We start from the raw sequence: 20153 nt of genomic DNA, 5'->3' as shown, positions 1-20153 counted from the left end.
ATTTTACAGTAGGCCACATTTATCATAGCTATTTTCTTTGTTATGATCATTTAAAGTTGTATAAACATTCTTAATTTTTAGAACTGCTCAAAAACATCACCCACCCCTGCTCTATAAGATTTTAATTATATGATTAGTTGCTAGAAAGTGGTAGTCTAATTAATGTACTAAAAACGGCTTTCATGTGGCACGTCAAAGCACATTAAAGTAAAGTCATCACAAAATAGCAAAACAGAGAAGAAACAGCTTTAAACCTTTGATCAGAATGAAATTTATATTTGGAAACCATCTAATGGATGGTCTATACTGTGTATTTTGGGCTATTTTCAAGATGTTCGCACCTTCTACTTTTCACTGCGTTGCGAGGTTTTAAAAAAACTATAAAGACTTGTTAGTTCTACGCATGTGTTATTACAATCATAAGATAAAGAGCATGGCTCACCCCTAAGATTGGATACAATAGAATGATTATGGTTTTTTTTTCCTCCCAGTATAAGTATAAAGAAGTATTTGAAAGAACAAAGTCAAATTTCAAGTATGTTGCTGACTGTCCAATTAACAGACATTTCAAGTATGCAACTCAGTTGATGAATGAGGTATGTACGACTAATTTGATTAAGCCTACTCGGTTCTCTTAAGAAATCTGCAGGGCCCTGATGCCCTCGATTTGATCACTTCCCCTTGACAGGGAGTCCCTGCGGTCACACAGAGGAAGGGGATGTAGGCTATCTGCATGAGACCTGATAGGCTGTGGTCATATGGTGGGGGAGGAGGATCCCCTTGTCAGAGGTCTAGGGGAGGGGAATAGGGCGGGATGGTGGGAATGGGAAGATACAAGCAAGGGGATATCAATCAGGGTATAATATGAATACATTATAATAACAAAAGAAATCTTCAGGGCTATTTCATTAAAATCTAATGTGTAGCATGACACAAAACCTGTCCTAAGTGTCCGTTCCACATAAGGACTTGGAAAAACTACAGTATCTGATGGGTTTTGCCAACACGTTGAATAGGCCCACGCTCATCTTTACCTCTGTAACACAGCCCTGTGGTGCCCAGGAAGGAGGAAGGATTTTGTGGACTGTCAGCTAAATGCCTTTAAACAGTGTAGAGCTGGGAGACCTGGAAGTTCAAGGTAGATTCAGTAGTCCCACAGAGGCACCAAAACGCAAGTGGTTAGAGCCCCAACCCAAGCAGTGAAAGAGTTGTGTGAGTCATGCATTCAGGTATATTATTGTTACTCCCCTGGAACTGGATGCACGGTAGCATATTTATCTACACCCCCTTTTATATTCTACACAATCTTTCCCATAGCCTTTCTTTGCAGCGATGTAATTTGAATATAACTCAAGCGAGTTGAAATAAGCACGTTGTTGTGAGTTCTAGTTGGGTTGCTTTATAGTGATTAGATGTTTTCCTAACTAAAATTATACTTCTCTGCTTTCAGATAATCTGCGGACTTGCCTAAGTTCAAACATGTTAGAAAATTAGTAAAAGAGAGCTAATAGTAAGAATGTAGCCAGCGATATACATTTACATGTGTGGCCTTTGTCAATTGTAATCATTTTTGTTTAATTATTTCATTTCAGTATATTTCCAGGCTGGACAACTATATTTTAAAAAATCAGCAGCTTCCTAAGACAGTCTTGATATATTGTGTTTTTCCTATTTCTTAAATAATTTCCAGGTGTCTTTTAAATCAAGTCAATTAGTGCTAGATTGTGACAGCCTATACTTCGGGATATTATAGTTAGTTACACTTTTGGATTCTCACTGTCCTGTATGTTAAACTTGTGCATTATCAGCCCCTCATTTTAAATACAATATAAGATGTCATAAAGCCTGACGTTGCTAACGTGTCCTGTGAGAAGATGGAAACGTTTGGGCATAAGGCACACCAGTTTGTTTCCGAGGTTGCTCTCTCCCAGGCTCCAGCCTCTCTTTAGGCAATCTGTCTTCACCTGTCTTCCCTACTCCCTATGTGAACACTGACACACTGTCCTGGGGGCGGGAGGGTTGGAGGGGGGACTCAGTGCTGAAAATGATAGGTTTCAAGCTCTCTGGGGTGCTTAGACTGAGACATTACCGTGTACCCTTGATGTCATATTCATGCTGTAATTTAATATGATGTTTGAGCAGAAAAAGTACAGAGCTGATTATGAGCAGCGGAAAGATAAATACCACCTGGTGGTCGATGAGCCTAGACATCTGCTGGCTAAGACCGCAGGCGACCAGATCAGCCAGGTACTGTGCCGAGGCCGGCAGCGCGGCCCAGACACGACTGCGCTCCGAGTTCTCACAAGGTGTCGTCCTGTCTGCTGCAAGGATGTCATAGGTTCTGCCTATGATATTGAGATGTTCTGTTTCAAAGTATCTGTCTAGCCACCCAAAGAGCCCTGTGAGCTATTTGAGTGTGCCAGTCGATGCTCTGTGTCCTCACTTGTGCTGTGGTGAAGCGGAGAACAGAAGCCAGGACCCTGTCCGTTTCATTCTTTTGAAGAACCTGTTTATAAACAATTGTCAACTGCAAATTCAGGTGTAAAAACAATTCTTTTTTTTTTTTTTTAATTTATGGGAGAAAAAGACAGACATCTGTGCTGTCTTTCTCTGTTCTGATGATGTCCTCTCCGTAAGGCATTCTGGGTGGTAACGTACATGTCGCTACCTTTGTCCACCTCATTTGCAAGGAGTATGGATGGCCAGGCATAAATATCTCGGCCACTTTCCTCGCACTCCACATACGGGTCTTCACTGCACAGCTCTGTGAGCACACAAAGTATGTTAAGCCTACATCTCTTCACTCAGAGGTGACTGGGATATAGAGCCTTGTTCTTTCTGTCTTCATAAGTCTCTTTTGTGCTTCACCGCTCTTTGCATGGACAGAGAAAATATAAATCTAGTGCCAAGATGCTTCTGAAACAAGGATGTAATGAAATTCTGCGCCCAGATATGTTGACTGCCCTCTACAATACACACATGTGGAGCCAGGTAATGTCCAGCACGGCGAGAAGAAGCAGGTTGAGAGCTTCGGTGCATTTCTTTGGATGCTTTCTTTGGCCTCCTCTCCTGACCCCTGCCTGTGCTGCTTTCTCATGATAAAGCATACGAATATTCATTCCTTACAAACACAATCTGACCATGGCCTGGTGTATTCGGCAGCCATTGTCAGCATAGCTAATGCTTAGAAATCCTCGAAGATCAGCCAAGGCTCCCTGACACATTTTTTTTTTCAAATTGGTATAACATTAACTTATATTTCTTAGTGTTTGGCTCAGGAGACAGATTCCTTGGAAATTGGGGTTATTTCATAGATTAATAGCCTTTAAAGGTCTGGATACCTAATGTTTTCCTCTAAGCACTGTGTTGCTCAGTTCTCACTGCAACTACCCTGTTCCAGGGAGCTGTGGCCATGCAGTCTCCGGACATTGTCCTTATTCGTGTTGATAATATTGTCACCCAACAACGTCTGCTGAGCACGCACTGCCACCTTTCCATCAGAGGCTGGAAGGGAAATGTGGTAATTGCTGATTACCAGCGAGATCATTAATGAAATGCCACTCTCTTGGCCCAAACTGAAAAGGCGTTAGCCAATCTTTTGTATTAGCAGTTTGCTTTGCCATTTTAGTTTGTTGTCAAATCAATATATATATGGATATGTTCTCACCATAAACATCCTTGGCCTTGATAGGATCATCAAAAACATTGTGCATGAAAGTTTGTTGGTCTCTGTATCTGTCCTGCTTAAAACAGCTTGTGTGCATGAGGAAAAAAAAGAAACAAAACAACACACACACACAAATGTGACTTGGAAAGTACAAAAAAAATGCATTTTGGATCGGGGAAGGGGGATTGGGAGGGTTGGAGGGGGGCTTTGAGGAAGGAGTTGGGATGTATTTTATGAGAGAAGAATATAGGATTGATAGATGATAGATAGATAAATAGATAGATAGATAGATAGAAATTCTAAAATACTTTAAAAGTCATATATATTCTTTTTATTGGACATCTATTTCACTTAGGCATGGAAAAATACCACATAATATGGAAGGTTAGGAGTGAAATTGTACTTGTCAGTCCAGAGAAGATTATAGCTCTTCTCTGAAATTTACTCCACACAGGCCCTTGGCCTATCTCCTAACTTCTGAGAGCCCCTTTGCTCCCACGTGTGTGAAATATAGTGGAAAATATCTGTCCACTCTACTATACTACTGTGATGAAATACAAAGTTTATTAAACATCCTCAGTTAGGATGTAGAAAGCGGAAGCCACCACGAAGCCAACACCCACTCTAGTGTTTCAGGAGATTTCATTAAGGCCTCTGCTCTTGAAAGTAACTTGACCTTTTCTTGCATGATCTAGATCAAATACAGGAAAAAGTATGAGAAGTCAAAGGACAAGTTCACCTCAGTTGTGGACACTCCAGAGCACCTGCGCACCACAAAAGTCAACAAGCAAATCAGTGATGTAAGTACAGAAGCCAAGTGTCCACATTCTCAGGCTCCCTGCATTTGCCCAGGTGAGGGTGGGTCATTGCAGAAACTGTGAGACTGCTGTCAGGGGACGGAGGCGAGGGTGCTGCACAGCTGCTGCGCACAGAGCTCTTCCTTCACAGTGAAGACTTGTCATTCAAACTAGCACACGGGCGATGAAGAAGCAGAGGCCCCAGCTTATATGATTGCCTTTCCTTCTGATCAGTAGTCACCTGTCAATGAAATGAGCCAATTCAAGCCAAATCAGAGTATATAAATGCAGGTTTATTGGTGGGCAGCTCTCTGGCGGGTTGACTGAACTCACAGGTAGCGGTCAGTGACATTGCCACGCAGAGGTAGACAGAAAAGCAGTGAGGAGGGAGCAGAGCAAAGAGAAAGCACACAAGCAGAGAGAGTGTGTGAGAGAGAGGTGGGGGGGGGGAGTGCACAGGAAGCAAAATGTCTGGATTATATAGAGAAGTCCAGCCCCTGGGCCAGAAAGTTCTGAATAGAAGACGGATTGGATTATACCAGCCTTGCCCTATAACAGGCTGGGACTGAAGGATGCTGGGAGAACCCGGATGCCAGGTCACTGTAGTATGTAAATCAGGCACTTCAGCCATCCTGGGTCTGAATCCCAATACTTCCTATTTATTATCCATTTGTATTTTAAATTGTTAATGAAGAAACATAAAGCTATAACTTCCTGCTTTTTTTTTTATATATATCTGCTTCAGATACTTTATAAACTGGAATACAACAAGGCCAGACCCAGAGGCTACACCACCATCCATGACACACCCATGCTGCTGCACGTCCGCAAAGTGAAGGACGAAGTCAGTGATGTGAGTACCCTTCCTTAGCCCCTCTGTCCTGGGCTTTCATTGTGATGCACTAAACTGCAGGAGGTAACCGCTGTCTATGGCGTAAATAACAATCCTCCATTTTCCTTATGATTCTGTGAGTTGGCTAGTCAGCAAAATAGGTCTGATCCAATGCTGCAGGCAGACATCCGGGCCACAGCTGGGGTGGCCCTTGAAGGTGGCTCTTCCAGGACACAGTCCCAGTATATGAGAACTATGCCAATGTGAATGCCAAGGGTAGACAGATCCAGAGGCACACAGTGCAATTGGAGGGAACTTAGAGCTTAGCCCAGGTCAGCAAGAGAAAGCAAATCCCTGCAATCAGTGTCAGAGGGAGAGATGTGTATATTGGTCAGGTCAAAGGCAACTTTCCCAGAGCCAGGAACATACCTATCCATCTTGAGATAATGTCAGCCAGGCTTGGTGGCACATGTCTTTAATCCCAGAACTACACTAAGCAGGTCTCTGTGAGTTCTATACCAGCCAGAACTATATGGTGAGACCCTGTCTCAAGAAGAAAAGCAGACAAAGACAGCAAACAGTAATGTCAAAGACTCAGGCACCAACCTTGGGTAGTAAAGGTCTATGCATCACTACAGTGATTTTGTCTGGGTGTTTTGCTAGGAAACATTGCAGGAAAAAAATGCTAGGTCACATTGCAGGTGACCCTGGGACAGTCATGGTGGTTATGATCCAGTTGAGCAGGTGCGGCTGAATGCACTAGAGCCATGTTCACCCAACTGCTGATGGTTGATGGGCTCCTGTATAAACGAGGCTCTTCTGTGCATCTTTCCACATTGCTTGGCATCTCGCAGTGTAATGTCTGGGCTCTAGAAGGCCAAGAGCCAAAGCTTCTAGGCGAGTCAAGAGTTATTCCTAGAACTCAGAAATCCTTGTCTTCCTGTCTTCCTGTCTTCCTGTCTTTTACACACATTCAAGAGATGTGTTCGCTTACCGTCACTGAGATCAATTCCCTTATAAAAAGAAAGCTTTGTGTTGACTCTTAATGGGGTATTTCCACTCTATGATTGGTTGAGCCTGTGGCTTGAGCCTGGATGAGGCTGCACCTCATGGCAGAGGTATATGGCAGAGCAAAATCACCGACCCATCATGAGATATAAAGAGGAAGAGAAAGTAGCTGGGTCTCACTATCCCCTCTGAAGAGTGGGTACCTGCCAAGAAGATAATGCTATTGGGACATCGTAGGGCCTCTGGAACATGAAGCTGCCTTCTACTGCCTCCCAGTAGCACCTAAGGCTGGGACTAAGATGTTAGCATATGAGACTTGAGGGATATTCCAGGTTCAAACTATGGTAAGTGATAAAGAAAGGGTCACCAGCTCTTAGTGAACAAACAGCAAAGTCACGTTCCAGGACAGCATGTGGAAGAGGTCTCACTCAGGCCATTGTAAAAAGTATAATGCAACACAAGTGACAAAAACGCTCCGTCAGCCTTATCTTCCCTGAGAAACAAACCAGTTGTTATATTCTCATACCCTGAATTTCAGGAGAATTTGTATTCATCAATTTAAAAATACTTGGCTTTAAGCTGGCATGGCCATACATGCATACAATACTTCTAGCATTTGGGAGGTTAGACAGGAGGATTGTTAACTTAATAAGGCTAGGCAGGGCTGCGTAGCAAGATCTTGTTTCAAAAAAATCCAAACAAAACCAAACAAGATATTTTGCTTTGATTTTTGTCATTGAAAACCACCATTATTTTCATTGGAAAAAAAAAGATTCACTCTTTATTATTTTTTAAATGTTTAATATTCTGTAGCTCAGACAAGCCTGGAACTTACTTTCTAGCCCAGCCTGGCCTTGAACTCACGGTGATTCCCCTGCCTTAGTCTCCCAAGTGGCATGAACCAACATGCCTCATACAGATTCAATGTTTTAAATAACTCTGTGAGTGTGTGAGCACATACACATATATATCTACTTCTATCTATATTTATATATGGTTTATATATATTATGTATAATTCTCTGATTCTTAATCCCAAAACCTTGATTAAAGCTGTGCTTATGAGTGCATTGGTAGATGAATAAATAAGCCATCCTGTTGACTGTTGACTACTGACTGAAAAACATGGGAATATTTAGTACATTGGTTGAAAAAGTAGACATATCTACACAAACATGGATGGTCGCAAGTGTCTGTCAAGTTGAGCCCCTATGAGAGCAGCTGCTCCCTGCAGAAATCTGAAGCATTTCTATACCCACTTCCTCAAACGCTTGTTAGAATATGCTGGGGTGGGTGCTGATGCAAAGTACTAATTTCTAGGACTTTATCCTGAAGTTCTAGAAATTAATTAATGCAGCAGCTCCTTCTCTTTGAGTTTGCTCTACCGCAATCACATTGCACCTGGGATCTTTCCTCTACAGTGAGTGAAAATGACCCGATCGTACCCTCGGGCCATGGAATTTAGGGAACGCAAAAGTAGATGAAGCTAGGGGCCCCAGGCTCAAGGTAGGGAACTAACTACTTGTTGGGCTGCCCACATTCAATCCAGTTACCAAAACTCACAAGGTTTACCTCTGGGCTGACAGCTGTGACGCCAGCATCTTTGGGTACATTTGCCCCCTGGGTTTTTATGTGCTGGTCACTGAGAAGGAGATAATAACTATAAGAGGTTCAGCTTACTAGAAAGAGTAGACAAACTTCTATGCTGTGTGATTAGAGAGCAGGAAGGAGTGTGGGAACGCAGGAGAGAGGCAGCCCTAAACGCCTCCTGGAGGGCGGTTTTAGGATACCTGCACCAAGGCTGTCCTGACATGGGAAGGAAAAGTGTACAAGGCGAGCTGCCAGCTCACTCTTCAGCCCAGACTAGCAGGTGGGAAGCCTGGGGCCACGCTGCTGACCACAGTGTGTTCTGACACACATGACTAAGAAGGCTCATCTCCTCACAGCAGGGTTTTTAACCGGGGAGACCGTCACGTACTGCCATCACAGTTTTAGTTTCTTGGTTTGTAAAATGTTTAGCTCCCTAGGGGGAAAAAAAGAGTTAACCGTGTCACTGTTGCCTCCCATAGCTGAAGTATAAAGAAGTTTACCAAAGAAATAAATCTAACTGCACCATCAAGCCAGATGCCGTCCATATCAAAGCAGCCAAAGATGCCTACAAAGTCAACACCAATGTAAGTGCCAAGACTTCCCTCAGCCAACCTTAGTCTCTTTTTCCTCCTGTAAGAGAAAATAAATACCCTGTGGCCGGGGACTTTGCAGAAATTGATTTAAGTTCTAGAGATGGGGGAGGGAAGGGTGGTCAAGAGCATGTACGTATCAGAACTGGCTCCTCTTCCCACATTATCCCATGGCAGGAAGCAGAAGGGCAGGAGGGCACATGGAAAAGTCTAAGGCGGCAAATGCTCACTCTCCTGCAGTGTGAGCCGCAGTCGTCCTGGAGGCTCTGCCTTCGTGACCATGTCGCCTGCCCCGGAGGTCTCAGCTCACAGTGACAGTCAGACCTCAACATGAGTTTTGGACATTGCTGTGGTTTGCCGTTTGAACCATAGCAAGTGTGGTGTGGATTTAATCCACATGAGGAAGTGCGTGGCCTTTGAAATCTCTCTCTGAAACCAAGCTCTGCCTGTCCAGATGAAAAGCAGAGCGTGTAATGGATGGTGTTAAAAACTAAATGTTCTTTTCGGCTCCTCGTGAAGGAGCATGAAGAAGAACAAGGGTGGCCTCACCCGGGTCATACGTTACATCTACTTAGTGTCCATGGGCAACTGAGACCCGGAAGTTAGTTCTGAAATGAAGGCAATGTTTTGGAAAGTGCTCCAGCATCTTCCATTCTTTTCTCCGGGTTCTCCCCGTGCCCCCAAGCTCTAGCATCTGCTACCGAAGGAGAAAACAGAGCTGCTAGCTGTTGTTAGGTCTGGACCCACCGCTTGCCTAGCTCCTCCCGGATACATTTCTTTAGCTGGAGCACGCTAAAGACTTTACCCACAGAAACAGCCCTGAATTACATGGGCACTAGCTTTTAAATATATATAAATATCGTGTCGTGAAACATTAGTAATGCAACTGATTCTCGCTCATTCCAAAAGCATCCTTTTATTGGGGCCGGTAAACTAAGGTGCCATGGGAGCTGGCAGATGGTGTAGGTATGAGTCAGTGGGCTATAAATAGGGATCTAGATGTGGGGAGGATATGTGTGGTCCAATAGACCCTGGAATCTAGGTGGTATACATATATAGTCTCTGTAATATTCTGGCCACCTTTACAGAAATACCTGTAATTTACTTACAAGTTACCAAGTACTTGACTGTGAAGGGTGGACGGGCGGCAGTTAAGGTAGACTGTAGAGAATCATTTCACCTGGAGGTGAAATGTCAAAGCTCTAGCACCGACTGGGGCCCAAAGGGTGCTAGTAGCTGACCTGAGTGACTGACAAGCTGCATAGAGCACAGTTTCATGAGGGTTCTGTGAGCTATGATCTGTGGAATGTTGACCTGCAAGCATCCCCCTGTGCATTGCATGTGTGTGCAAACGCAGCCTGAGCGGTTATCTTTCTGTCACACTCAAAACAGCTGGACTACAAGAAGCAATATGAAGCCAACAAAGCGTACTGGAAGTGGACGCCCGACCGGCCTGACTTCATCCAGGCTGCCAAGTCATCCCTGCAGCAGAGTGACGTAAGAGGGGAGACAGGCGTGTGGGTGTTTCCAATGCTCACTGTCAGGGCACTCGCCCCAGCTCATTTGGGGTCCTAAGTGGAAGGAAGTTTGAGGGGGAGAAGTAAGCTCCTGAAACACGCCTAGCTGTCGAGCCTGCCCTCTGACAACTGGGCCCAGGCACCGAGGCCTCAGAGACCTGAAGCTAGAGAGGGCTTGGCTGGGAGAGCTGAGTCCTAGCTCTGGTCCTAAGAGACAAATCTAGGGATGAGATAGCAGTGAAAGACCAGGGAACTCCCCCCTCCCCCCACTCCCTGTCCCTGTATTCTGAGAATGAGCATTCCCTCTAAAGAATCCTCTCTGGTTGAATCAAATGACGTACTTCCTCTGTTTTCTCCTACCACAGTTTGAATATAAGCTGGACAGGGAGTTTCTCAAGGGCTGCAAGCTTTCTGTCACTGATGATAAAGACATGGTGCTGGCCCTCAGGAACTCCTTAATAGAAAGTGATGTAAGTATCCAGCCTTCTGCAATAGCTACCCTGACTCAAGGCCTTTTTTTTCCTCCCCCCCCCCCCAAGCAATGTCTACCCATTCAAAGCCATCTTTTACAGCAATGGTCCCCAGAAGCATCCAGGACAGGACTCGGAGCTCAGCTGTGGTCCTGATACATGATCCTGCCCTTGGTGGCATCAGTGATGCTCTGGAAGGCCTCTGTAAAAAGCTCTGTTAAGCTCAGGGCGGTTCTTGGTTATACTGCAGCCAGCAGCTGGCATGACACAGACTGGGAATCTGAAGGGCTGGCTGGATTCTGACTCAGATTTTAAGTTTCTTTTCTGTGGGATCCTATTCTTCCTACCTCGGGCTCTCCACATCTGTAGAGGGAGAGAGATTATGTCTCCAGGCCTGATAGTGGGTCAAGTGACATATTTGAGGATGCTTTGAACTAAAGGCAAAGATTTACTGTGAGATTTTCATAATTATTCAAACCTGAACTTGAAAGTTGTCAGGAAAAAAAAATAACATTTTGACTAAGCATAAATCCTTTACTGTGTTCCCTGTTTACCAGCGATGTTATTCTCTCAGTGATGGTAAAGGGTTTGGGGCGATGAATGAAAATGTGCAAGCTACTCAAAAAAAAAAAAAGGTAAAGGGATGCCTCCTTCCTTTCTACTCCTGCAGCTGAAATACAAAGAGAAACACGTTAAGGAAAGAGGAACAATTCATGCTGTGCCTGACACCCCACAGATCCTCCTGGCAAAGACTGTCAGCAATCTGGTGTCTGAGGTAACCCACCCACGGCCCATATGTTTCCCTTCCAGCTCAGGCTGGCTTCCCCAAGCACAGTCCTTAACTCGCTCTTCGTGGATCCTTCCAGAACAAGTACAAGGACCATGTCAAGAAGCACCTGGCCCAGGGCTCATACACAACACTGCCAGAGACCAGGGACACGATTCACGTCAAGGCAGTGACCAAACACGTCAGTGATGTAAGTGCCCAGCCACAGAGCTCTTGGCGGCTATGCTGAATCAGGTCAAAGGCAGCCAACTCCTTGCTTACAAATGCTTGCTTTTATCCATCAGCACTCTTGACCTGAGTACCTGTGTATGAATCCTAAGCTCTAGTTGTTATTAAAAATGTGTTGGTGTTCCAGTTGTGGCAGATGTAGGCTTAGCAAAGCACATCTTGCAATGTAAGGCATAACTAATGTTAGCAGTGGGAGGGAGCAGTGTCAATCAAGTGTGGCCTCTGCTATCATTAAGCAACTGTACAGTGTGTGAGAGCTAAAATCACCTTGTGCGCCTCAGTAATCTCTGCCCACTGCTTCCTACCATTATAACCTATGACTTGCATGTTTTAAAGGTAAAAAATAATAGTAAGCATTTGATGTGCTTGAATTCAATTTTCCAAGATTGCTGGGTGGTCCTGGTATTGGTTCAATGGAGTAAAGATGGGGCGGGAAGGAAAATAGGACCCAGAAATCAAAAGTTCCAACTGGTACCATAATAGGGTTATCCTGGCATCTTCTCAGCTTTCTCAAATAAATCTTCTTCTTGCCTTCCTCTGCTCACATGAATAATTCTGATGTGTTTAGACAAATTACAAGAAGAAGTTTGTCAAAGAGAAGGGGAAGTCCAACTACTCCATCATGCAGGAGCCTCCAGAGGTGAAGCACGCCATGGAAGTGGCCAAGAAGCAGAGTGACGTAAGTCCCCCCACAGCATCCCTGACCATAGCATCCCTGACCACAGCATCCCTGATCACAGCATCCCTGACCACAGCATCCCTGAGGCTCACTGGAGGCCACGGACTCAGAAGAGTGCAAAGTCCAGCTCCAGTGGTTTCTTTGTCGGGTGGTTTTTTTTTTAAAAAAACAGTGAAGGACACTGGCTAATGTTATTTGTATTTATTGAAGACTTTCAGAAATTCTGTGTACCTCAAGTAAGCATTCTCTCCCCCCAAATAAAGGTTGCTTATAAAAAGGATGCCAAAGAGAATCTGCACTACACCACAGTGGCTGATCGGCCTGACATCAAGAAGGCCACCCAGGCAGCCAAACAGGCCAGTGAGGTAAGAGTGTCATGGAAATGACCCTGGCACTGAACGCCTCATGCAAACAGGAAGAACAACGTGTGCGCCACCTAGACCACACTGCCCATTTTGGTTTTCTCTCATACAGGTGGAGTACAGAGCCAAGCACCGCAAGGAAGGCAGCCATGGGTTAAGCATGCTCGGCCGCCCAGACATTGAGATGGCCAAGAAGGCAGCCAAGCTGAGCAGCCAGGTAACGGAAGAGGGCAAGCAGTGACCCCAGCGTGAGATTTTTTAAAACTGTACAGTTAAAAAGCGATTCCCGGAAAGAGCAGTATCGACAGCTAAAGTGATACGGGGTCTTAAAAAGTTGCACGGCAGGGCTTTAAAATGTCCTGAGGACCTTGACTCGTTTACTGCTAACCAACCTAGGCTCCCTGGTTTTCCACCTCTCCATTTATAGGTGTGCGTCTAGCGGCCTGTGTATTTAGTTCCTCTCTTATGTCATAGGGTACTTTTTCTCAGGCTGTAAGATTTATATCCAGAAGGTCTGCCTCAGGCTTGGGTCACCTGTGAGAGCTTTGGTAGTGTGTGACAGTCACAAGATTCTAACTTCTAAAACCCAACCGTGTCAAAGGACCTCTGTTCTTTCATTTAACACACGGATATGGGGGCCCCCACTGGACATGGCTGACTAGGGGTGAGCAAACGTTTTCAGGTTCTTTTGCCTGTGGTTAAGCAATTATGGTCTAGTGTGATGAGCGCTTGGGCAAGGTATGCACAGTGTGTCAGGGAGAGTGCTCCACTTCAGCAGACTTTGTATTATTTGAAAAGACAGGCTCAGAAATGTGCAGCCTAAAGCCAACTGCATACTCTAGTCTCTCTGCAGGGCCTCTGGGTTTCCACAGGTTTTCAGAGCTCAGCTTAGAAAGCTGCGGCTTACGTTAGTTCCCTCAGTGGGGACCACCCTGTGACCTTACTTCAGATTGAGAATGTCTTTTTTTTTCTCCTCCGGTATGAGAATCCTCTCCTCGCCTTCTTCACTGTCCATTATGTTCAGCTTTTTGAAGAAAAGAAAAAAAGAAAGAAAGAAAGAAAGAAAGAAAGAAAGAAAGAAAGAAAGAAAGAAATAGGTTCAGGATTCATGGAGTTGTACTGGCCTCTGGAAACACCAAACGTGATATTATAAATCATAATGCCAAGTTACAAATTAGAAAAACAAGTTGGAATTATTAAGAGACAAAAGGTTGAAATGACTGCCAACAAACAAACATGATTTTAAGAATACTTACAGGTTGGCACCAGTGCTTGCTTACCGGGCCAGGGTTCCCTGATATGACCGATGAGAGGTGAATCCTACCCAGGCATGGGCTGGAGAGGTCACAGCAAGACTGAACTGCGACATGTTTATTGCAACCAAACAGACTTTTTTACACCTTTATCAGAAACAATACAATGGAGGTTGCAAGGATCAATACAATTGTATTTGCCAGGATACAATGGCCTTTGCGAGCTATGCAGGATACAAGATTAACATCTAAGACTAATTGTCCAGCCAAGTTTCTGTATGCCTCCTTGACTTCTCAGGAACATGGAAACACAGCCAGCCTGAACCCTTCACTGCCTGAGGGAATGTCTCAATTTTTCAGGAACTGAAAGGCACAAAGTATCCCTAGGAGCTGCAGACTCCAACCTGAAAAAAAAAAACCTATGATGTGTGCCTCTCAAGGCAGCTAGACCACACTAACTTCATGGTTTCCTGCACTTATATTTAAATTTTCTATTTAATATTTTATCAGAAACTAATAGAATCACATGACCACTTGAGACCAAAACATGACTTTTTAAAAAGAAAGATGACGTGTGTGTGTGTGTGTGTGTGTGTGTGTGTGTGTGTGTGTGTGTGTGTGTAATACATGCACCCACGATGAGGAAACAAGTTTCTCATCAGTAATGGAAGAGCGAAGCCAGCAAGGCAGTTCCTCTGGCTTTGTTTTCTTGGCCTTGGTCAGAGGATTGACCAGGTCACACTTTTTCCTGTTTTATTTTTGTGTGTTGAAACATGTAGAATGCTGTGAGAAATTGTTGTGTGTGTAGGGGGGGGTGTTTATCATATGGTCTCTCCTTCTCAAAGCTTTACTTTTGAAACAAACTTGGAGCAGCAAGATACTGAAATATTTTCCTCATATCTCCTTTGTCCTCTGTAAAAACAAGTCTTGGTGGGAGTAATTTTCTATTTAGCAATTGTTTTTTGGTCTTTATAAGTACCAAGTACCAATATCTCACTCAATGCCCTGAAACCCAGCTAAACAGTTAGATGTTAAAACTATTAAATAGACATTAAATAGTTTAAAAATAAATATAAGAAATAAAACTAGGCCAAGCATGGTGGAGTAATGCTTTTAATCCCAGCACTTGAGAGGCAGAGGCAGGCGGATCTCTGTGAGTTTGAGGTTAGCCTGGTCTACAAAGATAGCTAGGATTCCGTTACACAGAGAAACCCTGTTTCAAACAACAACAAAACAGAAAAAGAAAAGAAAGCAAGCTAATGTATAACCACTTCCAGCACTGTGTGTGTAGCAGTCCAATAACTGAGCCTTATGGGATGACAGAGTCCGGACGCCACCTCTTGTTAGGCCATGGGGAAGAAAGGTAGTAGTTTTGTTTTCTGTGTTGTGAACTTTAAGAGATGAAAATGTAAGTAAATTTGGGATGTAACGAAGAAGCTGAGGTGAGAGGAATGGATTGGCTGCTCTTCAGATCAGTCACTCCTTCAGAAAGACCTCACATTCTCAGATGGCAAGCAGATGTTCTGTGCCCTTGTAGGTTTGGTTCTCACTCAGCAGGGGTATCTGTTTCTTCCTGCCCCTATGTGGACCGGTGCACTTTCTCTTGGTGTCATGACTGTGGTGATCATCCCTTGTCTTCCGGGTTTCTCAACATCAGCTTTTGCCTTTGGGGCTGGACACCAGCTCTTCTCCCTGTGGCATGGCTTCCACGGTTTCCCTTTGTTTGGGAGTGAACTGCTTTCAGAGCAGAGCCCTGTAGCATTGTAGTCTGTTCCTGGGATGTATGGCTTTGCCTTCTAGCCCCCTGAGCTGCCTTTGTGTCTGCAGTTCCTTGTCCCTCCTCAGGCATGGTCCCTCTCTGCATGCCGACAGAATGTGTGAGTTCTACTGCTGTGGGGGCCTCTTCTCTTGTGTGGCAGCTTTGTTGATTTTAGACTTCACACAGTCTCTGTGTCTTTCTTGTTCTGCTGGGTAACGGAACCCTAGCTGTCTTTGTAGACCAGGCTAACCTCAAACTCACAGAGATCTGCCTGCCTCTCCTCTCTACCTCCTGGGCCAATAGTTTTCAATTTGGAAGGAATGTTCCAAACCTAAGAGCCAAATGCTGCCCTTTAAATTGGTGTAACCTGTAGCAAGAGTGGACGGCTAGTGGACTTCTAGACTTGATCTTCGATTGTTAGTGATGAAAGCACCCGTTTGTTTGTCAATGAGGGAAGTTTTCTGTCACTCCCTTGTTTGGTTGGGTTCTCCAATGAGTAAGCCATGTTGTTGTGTGTCTTGGCCATAACGACTATCTCTTCCTTTCATTCACTCCTTTGTATATCCTTACTCTGATACTTGAAGCCATTACCCACTAATCCATCTTACCCAGCCCCTGTGAGAGGAGGATGATGATGATGACAATGATGATGGTGGTGGTGGTGATGTAATCAAAGTTCTATTTTAAAATAATAATTTTGCCAAGCTTAACAAACTTTTTACTTCTCAACATTTGATGTTTACAACCCCCCTCTCAGTTCCTTAGATCGTATCTATGGTGTTTGAGGTATCCAGCTGGGCAAGCTAAAATGATCCCAGAATCGTAGACAGCCTCTCTGACTTCAGCCTAAAGCTTTTTGTTTATTTGGTTTTGGTTTTGGAGACGGGGTTTGTCCATTGTAGCCTTGGCGATCCTGGACTCACTCTGTAGATCAGAATGGCCCCAAACTCACAGAGATCCATCTGCCTCTGCCTCCCAAGTGTGGGATTAAAGGTGTGCTCCACCACTGCCCCCACCCAGCCAACCTAAGGCTTTTACTGCTTAGTCGTGATCTGTATTTGCAAGATGTCATGTTGATGCCTCCAGAAAATAGGATGAGCAAAGTCGGTACTCTTCCACATCACTTCATACCACCCCTGATTGTCTGTTTCCCTGTGTAACTATGGACAGTATTCCCTTACACCCTTAAAACTGCCTTACTGGGGTAACAAACTGTGTGAGCATTTATAACATGGGCATATTCACTACTGTTTATGTTTCCTTAATCAGAAGCTCAGAAGTAATCTAGATGTCTGCATTTGTTGTTAGGTTAAATACAGAGAAAATTTTGACAAAGAGAAGGGCAAGACACCAAAATTCAATCCGAAAGACAGCCAGCTCTACAAAACCATGAAAGATGCTAACAACCTGGCAAGTGAGGTATGTTCTTTTTTATTTGTTTGTTTGTTTGTTTTTGTTTTTCAAGACAGGGTTTCTCTGTGTATCTTTTGCTGTCCTGGACTCACTTTGTAGACCCCAGGCTGGCCTCGAACTCACAGCAAACCACCTGCCTCTGCCTCCCTGAGCACTGGGATTACAGGCGTGCACCATCTCATCTGGCTGAAGTATGTTCTTTAATTGTGGTAAATGACATAACATACTGTTTGCCATTTTAATCATATTTGAGGATCATTAATCACATTCAAACTGTTCTCCATCTACCACCACTATTTCTTTTACTTATTTATTTATTTATTTATTTATTTATTTATTTATTTTTACCGCCACTATTTCAACGCTCTTTAATTACTTCAAACAAAACCATTAAGCGGCTCTTACTTCCCTTAGTTCCTGCCAACTTCCCTGTTTGTATGAATCTGCCCTGTTTACAGATTTCATATAAATGAAATACTACAATATTTGTCTTTGTGTCTTATTTTTACTTAGCATGACATTTCCAGATTCTGCCACAGTGCGGCATTAATTAGCTCTGCATTCCATTTCCTGGCTGAGTAATATTCCCATGTGTATGCCACACTTTTGTTAACCATATCCATGTATCTATTAATGGCACTCCAGGCATTTCCACTTTTTGGTAACGATGCAAAGTGGCTTTCCTTCACAGCCATCCCGAGTTTGTTTCATGAAGTCATATCTTACTGTCACTTTCTTTAGCACTGTTTCCCATTTCCTGTGTATCTGATTGCCAGTTTTTCCTTCTTTACCACTAGGTGAAATATAAGGCTGACCTGAAGAAACTCCACAAGCCTGTGACTGACATGAAGGAATCTCTGATAATGCATCATGTCCTGAATACAAGCCAGCTTGCCAGTTCTGTAAGCTCGATCATTGGTTCTGGAAATAACTGCTTTCAGCCATGTGCAGCTCATTCCCTCCTCTGGGCTTCTGTAGTCTCCCCTCTACTACTGATACACTACATTTATTACAAGTTTTCTATCTGATGATATTTATTCCTGCAAATTGATCTACCCATTCTGCATCGACCACGGGGCCTCTGAGAATGTAAAAAAATGTTTCTATTGGGGATAGGGAGATAGCGCCATAGTGTTTACCCATGGGTTTGAGGCCCAGGAGGAAAACAAAAAACATGTAGCTCTAGTCCTTATAAGGATATAAGGGACTCATCTAAAACATCCTTTTGCCTTCAATGACACCTATAGATGCAGCCACACCAGCACCGTTTGCATCTGGTATTTATCAACAGCATTGCACGTGGAGCTCTATCACTCCAACCTTTATCTTTCTTTCTTTCTTTTGGGGTGTGGGGGTGGGGAGATTGTCAAGGGCTCTCTGCATAGCCCTGGCTGGCCTGGACCGTACTTTGAACACACAGACATCTGACCCCTCTGCTTCTGAATGCCAGGTTTGAAGACATGTGCCACACGCTTAGTCCTAGTCACCTAACCTAAAGAGGGAAGATGGAGATGTTGCAGAGCCTTTCCACTGATGTGTTTTTCTTGCTTCTTCCCCTCAGTACCAATACAAGAAGAACTATGAGAAGAGCAAAGGTCACTACCACACAATACCCGATAACCTGGAACAGCTACACCACAGAGAAGCCACGGAGCTGCAGAGCATAGTAAGTCCATGGCTTCCCCACACCCACGGTGTCAAAACCCAGTATCAACTCCAATCTAGGAATGGGCCTTTTAATAGCCATAGTTTGAGAAAACACAGGTACTGGGACTTTGAGTTCAGCAACGTGTTGAGATTGTCACGTTAAGAGCATTTATGTAGAATGGAAAAATGTACCTGCTGTACTGTTTGTTATTCATCTTATCACAGGGCATCTTATGACAATTAATTTCCCAGAGGGACAAACCCCTCACAGTAACTCTGAAGTGACCCTTGGGTCTATGACCCAAGACAGGAAACACTGGTAGATGATGGAACGTCCAAGAGGAGGATTTTGCTAGACAGGTGATCAGATCCAGCACTGCAGGAGGCACGATGTGTTACCAGTTTTCTCAGAGGAAAGAGCTTTTAACTATTAACATGGCCTTCCTATCACAAAACCACCATTATGGGGTCCCCTAGGGTATCAGCCAGAGGGCTGAGTTACCATAAGTGCCCCCACTTCCCATGCAAAGCTGGGTGTGGCCTCTGCCAGTGTCCCATCATAATCAAGAAAGAGGAGTTGAGAGATGCCATTGAAGTTATGCATGAAAAGGCTTTTCTGTCTCTCAGTTTCCCCTCTGTGAAATATTCTGCGTATGTGACTCCCCTATTATTAATAGCCTGTTGTAAGGAAGAGACAAATTTTACCTGATAATGTCAGGTTGATTTGGAATTTGGTCCATATGTAAACTAGTTTTCCTTTCAATGCCATTTTATAATAAATAGTAGAATATATAAAGAGTGATGGCCCGGAAGGAGCTATTTGCTTTTATAAAGCCACACACATTCTCCATTCAGTAAAGACTGCAGGTCTCTGATGATAGTTCTTATCAAAGATCTAGGGGTTTTATCAGAAATATTGACAGATGCTATTATTGTCAAAGGATTAAGATATCTATATCAAGTCTTGACCAAACTCATATATGGGCAATTTTCTCCACACATCATTTCCAGAAATCAATATTTCTGTCAGCTGATTGTTGCCAATAATTCTTTCATATCTCAAAATTAAATCTAAACATTGCAGCATTGATTTTCATCCCCACCCCTATCCCATCCACAGGCATCAACTCGAAAGTCCTAGGTCTATATAATATAACAGGAAAGTCTGAGTGACAATAGATGATCCAACTGGGCAAACTTTGGCAGCTGAAAGTCCTTTCCCTTGCTGGGTAGTGGCCTATTCCGGTGACACCAACCCATAGGAAGCTGAGGCAGGAGGATTGAGTTCATAGGCAGCCTGTGATGCATTGTGAGAGCCTGTCTCAGATGATATTAAATGAATTAATAAATTGCTGTCCATAAATAAAGCCCCTGACTAGGAATTGACCAGCAGTGAGATAGTTAACAGATTTTTCTCATCACTAGGTGAAATACAAAGAAAAATATGAAAAAGAACGAGGAAAGCCCATGCTGGACTTTGAGACTCCCACATATGTTACTGCCAAAGAGTCTCAGCAGATGCAGAGTGGGGTAAGTCCTAGAGAAACACCACAGA

The 20153-nt window shown here is 43.9% G+C and overlaps 1 protein-coding gene across 23 annotated transcripts in view; it reads left to right on the top strand.

Annotated features, from left to right (window-relative positions):
• The window catches only part of NEB (nebulin), a 200884-nt gene that overhangs the window by 151834 nt on the left and 28897 nt on the right, over positions 1-20153 (top strand). For 21 of the 23 annotated variants that reach the window (XM_084798870.1, XM_084798874.1, XM_084798882.1 and 18 more), the window contains 16 exons: positions 492-596; positions 2143-2247; positions 4363-4467; positions 5210-5317; positions 8373-8477; positions 9876-9980; positions 10366-10470; positions 11141-11245; positions 11337-11447; positions 12054-12164; positions 12428-12529; positions 12639-12743; positions 16847-16957; positions 17749-17853; positions 18513-18617; positions 20024-20128. In XM_084798870.1, the coding sequence (XP_084654996.1) occupies positions 492-596; positions 2143-2247; positions 4363-4467; positions 5210-5317; positions 8373-8477; positions 9876-9980; positions 10366-10470; positions 11141-11245; positions 11337-11447; positions 12054-12164; positions 12428-12529; positions 12639-12743; positions 16847-16957; positions 17749-17853; positions 18513-18617; positions 20024-20128 (1698 nt within the window). Of the gene's footprint in view, positions 1-491; positions 597-2142; positions 2248-2886; positions 2992-4362; positions 4468-5209; positions 5318-8372; positions 8478-9875; positions 9981-10365; positions 10471-11140; positions 11246-11336; positions 11448-12053; positions 12165-12427; positions 12530-12638; positions 12744-16846; positions 16958-17748; positions 17854-18512; positions 18618-20023; positions 20129-20153 lie in introns of all 23 variants that reach the window. The other 2 variants (XM_084798875.1, XM_084798871.1) reach the window with 2 other exon arrangements.

This window comes from Acomys minous, assembly GCF_964271855.1.
Source record: "Acomys minous genome assembly, chromosome: 10".
Taxonomy (NCBI): domain Eukaryota; kingdom Metazoa; phylum Chordata; class Mammalia; order Rodentia; family Muridae; genus Acomys; species Acomys minous.
This window is presented reverse-complemented; position numbering and strand designations above follow the sequence as displayed.